This window comes from Notothenia coriiceps, unplaced genomic scaffold, assembly GCF_000735185.1.
Source record: "Notothenia coriiceps isolate Sejong01 unplaced genomic scaffold, NC01 NC01_scaffold00014444, whole genome shotgun sequence".
Lineage (NCBI taxonomy): Eukaryota > Metazoa > Chordata > Actinopteri > Perciformes > Nototheniidae > Notothenia > Notothenia coriiceps.
In genome coordinates, this window is record NW_011347145.1 from 1 (window position 1) to 5,177 (window position 5,177).

A 5,177-nucleotide genomic window follows, 5' to 3' on the forward strand; every position below is an offset into this window, starting at 1 on the left:
CACATTTCAGACTTGATCTGACCATTAAAGTGTTATCGTATCGTATCTAAATACTATAACTATCGTCCCTCAGCGATATAGCCAATGTGATTGGTGTCTGTTACGGTGAGACTCCGCCCCCCATCGTCCTGATTGGTCACGGTGTTGGCGGCGCGATCGCAGTTTACACAGCTAGCAACATGTTGCTAACCACCACTGTGGGACTGGTGGCTATCGACGTGGTGGAAGGTGAGAGAGCTTCCTGTTGTGTTTTATTGCAATATTTATTTAATGTTTACTGTTAGAAAAATATCACTCGTCAACGACTTGAGCTTCAATATCAGGATACATTTATTTATTATCCTCTCAAGAATGGAAGTATTCACAACAAAAAAAGAGAATTTTTTTTCTTTTTTTCTCAAAATTCAGACTTTTTCTCAAAATCTTGACTTTCTCTCAAAAATCTGACTTTCTATCTAAATNATACATGCATTTATTATCCTCTCAAGAATGAAAGTAGTCAAAACAAAAACAAATATTTTTATTTTTTTCTCAAAATCTCAAAATTCTGACTTTCTCTCAAAAATCTGACTTTCTCTCTAAATTCCGACTTTCTCTCAAAATAAAACAATTCTGACTTTTTCCTCAAAATCCTGACCTTTTCAAAAAATCTCAAAATTCTGACTTTTTCTTAAAAATTCTGAGTTTTTCTCAAAATCAAAAAAAATCTGACTTTTTCTCAAAATTCTGACTTTTTCTCAAAATCCTGACATTTTCTCAAAATTCTGACTGTTAATGTTAATCGCATAAGCCGCGTTCACACCGCAGTACTTTTCGGAGTCCCAGCAGCTTCTACTGAAGCCAGTCCTCAACTCCGGGGACTTCCGGCCGGGGACTCCGGGTGGCAGTATACGCCGTGAAGTTGTTTGCGGTCTGCAAGTAAACCCAAAGCAGAAGAAGAAGAAATGACGACAGCGGCTTNNATTTGCCTAATCCTCCCTCAGGGACTTATTCCGGTGTGAACGCGATCTGTACTTAGTTCATGAGAACTAGAGAGTTCTCATGAACCTTTTATTTGTGGGAAAAGTACTGCGGTGTGAAAGCGCCTATAGCTATCATATGCCTAACACAGTCCTGATGCTCTTCTAGGTAATCACACATCCTGTCATGTTCACAGCTACAGTTGGGATACCTTTGTGATCATGTTACTCTCATGTTGGAAGAGGACATTCAGGATTTCCCCAACATTTACTGGTGTTGTTTTCCACCTGTAGGCAGCGCAACGGACGCTCTGCACAGCATCCAGGACCTCCTGAAGGAAAGACCAAAGTCCTTCAAGTCCATGGACCACGCTATAGAGTGGAGGTGAGGATTTAAAGACCAATAAAGCACTCAAACCTGGACATGAGTTAGCATTCCCTTGCCTAGGAGTCAAGCTAGACTCCTTGGTTGGCAAGGTGCTTTGGTGATTGATCCATTGGGTTGAGGACTTTTTAGCCTTAATGAGGAATTTTGTCCGTCGCCATCTTGGTTTTTGGGATCCAGAAAAACACCATAATGGGTCGAGAAGATGGAGCTCAAGATTCAATGCTTTTATTGTCATTTGCTACAGTGTAGATATGTCAATGAAAAGCGTAAGTCACAGGCTCCTCCAACAGAGCAACAGAACAATTAAACAGATCAAAAGTAAATAGAAAAACAAACACTGAAATAATACGAAAAAAAGGCTGAGTTGGGGAGGAGCCAAAGACACGGCAGCCATCATCACCGGCTCCACCCTCGATACGACGGTGCCAAGTATCGTTAGCATAAAGACCACTAATAACAGCTAACAGTAGCTGGCTAGGTTAGCAAGTGGGTCTGTTTGACACATTACCTCTAACATTAACTGGGAGGCTAAGTTTGGTTTGTGAAAGTCAGGCTGAAAACAAAAGTTCTAAAATGTGGGAATGAGTCAGCTCTTTCCTCAAGTCTGCGCGGTATATTGTTTATAAGCTATGAAGTAACAGGTTGCTTGTTTGACCTCCTTTCAGCATCAAAAGCGGGCAAATCAAGAACCTGGAATCTGCCAGAGTGTCGATGGTTGGTCAGGTCAAAAGGTAGGTTGGCTCTGATTGGTCAGTTAGAGATGGAGCCTCCATATTGATTCCTTTGCATCATTATTCAAGCTCTGGAAGTAGATTACAATTTACGTATTTTCTCAAATAAAAGCCGGGTCTCAAACACAAGACTTTTACTTTGTTAATCTCCTCTTTCCTCTCACTTCCTGTCTCATTAGATGTGAGGTGGAGGAAGCAGAAACTCTGGAGCAAACCATCCCGGTGTCCGACGTCGTCATGGAGCGAAACGAAGAGTTCTACGATCAAAGCTACGTCGACGAAAAAGAAAATGTCGCATTGGAGGTGAACCTCAACGAAGGCCAGGTATGAAAACACGCGGAAACACCAAGGCATTAACGACGTAACAAAATTAAAGAAGTTGTATAACATATTTGGACTATTTTGTACAAACATAACCATAAATATATACATATTCCTGCCTGTGCACATGACGTAAACTGCTCATAACCAATTGCCCCTTGCGGGATTAATAAAGTTGTTGATGATTGATTGATGGCTGTAAAAACACTATTGTCATGGCCTCCAGAGGCATTACGTTCTTGCGGTTGCTGTACGAACATGTTTCTGGTATGAACCCAATACCTTACGAACGCTTTGAGGAAATATCTCCAACTTTAGCTCAAACGTCAACTTGGACTCAAGGAGAACCTGGTCAGAATTTGGTGGACAAAAGTCAAACTTCACAAATACGCCAATAAATGTGAAATAATAAACCAAAAGAAACACTTCTAAATGTAGGAAAACGTTTGCAAAAAAACGACGAATGTTGCGTTTTTAATGCCTCTGATTGTAATTCATTGACTTGCATTGTATGTATGTGTTCTTTCCATTGACTTATATTCATTATAGACTCATAACACTGCACCAAAACAACAGCCAACACCCAGATGATCAAACATAAACATGTCAAGGACACTATTGACTTGCATTCATCACGAACCTACAAAAACATATCAAACAATATTTCCGTTGACGTCCATTAACTCCCAAACATCTAAAACCAAACCTACAAAAATCGATATATTTCCATTGGCTTCCATTAATCCACATATCTATATCATATATCTACATGTATTATAAAAGGTAATTGATTTGTATCCATTATAGACACATTAAACCACACAGAACACCCAGATGCTCATACACAAACATTTCAAACAGGACACTATTGACTTGCATTCAACACGAACATCTAAAAACCCAAAACATAACAGTACCACCATTGACTTCCATGAATTGCCAAACATCCACAACTACTGAACTTTTTGTCATAAACTGAAAATCTGCACGTATTATGATAATAAATATATTCCATTGACTTGCATTCATTTTCCAATTTTCACCCCAAAACAGGCCAAAAATGTCTCACATATTTAATTTTTCCTGTGTGTGTGTGTGTGTGTGTGTGTGTGTGTGTGTGTGTGTGTGTGTGTGTGTGTCAGAGTGTGTATGTGTGGCGTATTAACCTGTCTAAGTCGGAGAAGTATTGGGACGGCTGGTTCAGAGGAACGTCCAATCTTTTCCTCGCCTTCAACCTTCCCAAACTGCTGCTGCTCGCCGGTACGTCGTATTTTATGTCAAAATAAGGCATAGTACAGTGCTACTAAATACTGTTCATATTTAAATTAATGATGTGACCGTCTATGTTTCTTCTTGCTCTTTTTACTGCACTGTTGAGTTGTATTATTGTGCTGCTGTGTTTATTGTATGGGGGTTTCAGTACTTTGAAATAAAACATATATTTATGTTTTTCCCACTTACTTGAAGTCTCTGTTTTCCAGGAATCGACCGGCTGGACAGAGCTCTGACAATCGGACAGATGCAAGGTGAGCAGCTCATTAAAACTCACGCATTGAGAAACTTCAAGTTCTAAGGAAGGTGTCTGCAAAGGATGTAATGAAAAATAAAAGTAAATGTTTTCAAAATTGCAAAAAAAAATTAGGATAATAACGCGAAAAATGTCTGAATTTATGTGACACATCTTTGACAGACGATCATTACTTCTGAATACTTAGTTACTAGGGCTGATGGGAAATGTAGTCCTGGAGAAACAAAGAGTAAAAAAAAGCCTCATGTAGAGAAACACAATGATTTGGGGAATACTTGACATTCTTCTCACACTGTGTGTCTACTAACTGTGAGGGAAAAGGTGAAGGAGGTCTCTGAGGACACACACACACACACACACACACACACACACACACACACACACACACACACACACACACACACACACACACACACACACAGCTGGAGGCGGCAGCTCCTCTCCACAGTCAGCTGCTCCCGTCAGTCAACGCGCTGGAAGTGACAGCCAGGGAGTGTGTGGGTGTGATAAACTAGCATCAGTGTTTGTGTGTGTGTGTCCGCTTCGAGCGATAGAATTATTAACAAAGCACTTACATACTAATAAAGGGCTGGCTTATCTAAAGCCAGTTGAGTAGCACTTGAAATGTTGGGCTCTATGAAACCTGATGTACTTCTATGATTCTGTTTTCTTCAAGTTTGTATTTTGTTGGTCGAACACACTTATTGTAAATCGCTTTGGATTTTTGTTTTTTACCTTTATTTAACCAGGATAGGTCTCATTGAGATTAAAAATCTCTTTTTCAAGAGAGTCCTGGCCCAAGAATGGTAACAGCACAGTTTCAGACAGTTTTACAGTTACAAACAATAAAAACACAATCACAACACAGTCATACACCAAGTTTAGCCAAAGCATTTACAGACACAGCGGCCTGCTTCGAGGTCAGTTAAAGTTGCTTTGAGTGTTTCTAATGAGACCAGCTCTCTGAGTTTCAGCTCAGTTTGAAGCAGGTTCCAAGCTTGAGGGGCAGCGTAACTGAACGCCCTTTCCCCAAGTTCAGTACGGACCTTTGGCACAGTTAAAAGGAAAAAGTTCTCGGATAACGATAAAAGTGTCAGCTAAATGACATGTAATGTGTGTGTGTGTGTGTGTGTGTGTGTGTGTGTGTGTGTGTGTGTGTGTGTGTGTGTGTGTGTGTGTGTGTGTGTGTGTGTGTGTGTGTGTGTGTGTGTTGTGGTGTGTGTGTGGTGTTGTGTTATGGGTGTAGGTAA

At 40.3% G+C, this 5,177-nt stretch overlaps 1 protein-coding gene across 1 annotated transcript; it reads left to right on the plus strand.

Annotated features, from left to right (window-relative positions):
- Positions 1-73: 73 nt before the first annotated feature.
- LOC104948502 (protein phosphatase methylesterase 1-like) lies at positions 74-3,972 on the plus strand (the record flags this gene model as incomplete). Its single annotated transcript, XM_010774706.1, has 6 exons — positions 74-228; positions 1,254-1,344; positions 2,013-2,078; positions 2,258-2,402; positions 3,542-3,659; positions 3,881-3,972. Coding segments are annotated over 6 exons (667 nt in total), but the record flags the coding sequence as incomplete, so codon positions are not given.
- Positions 3,973-5,177: the final 1,205 nt, after the last annotated feature.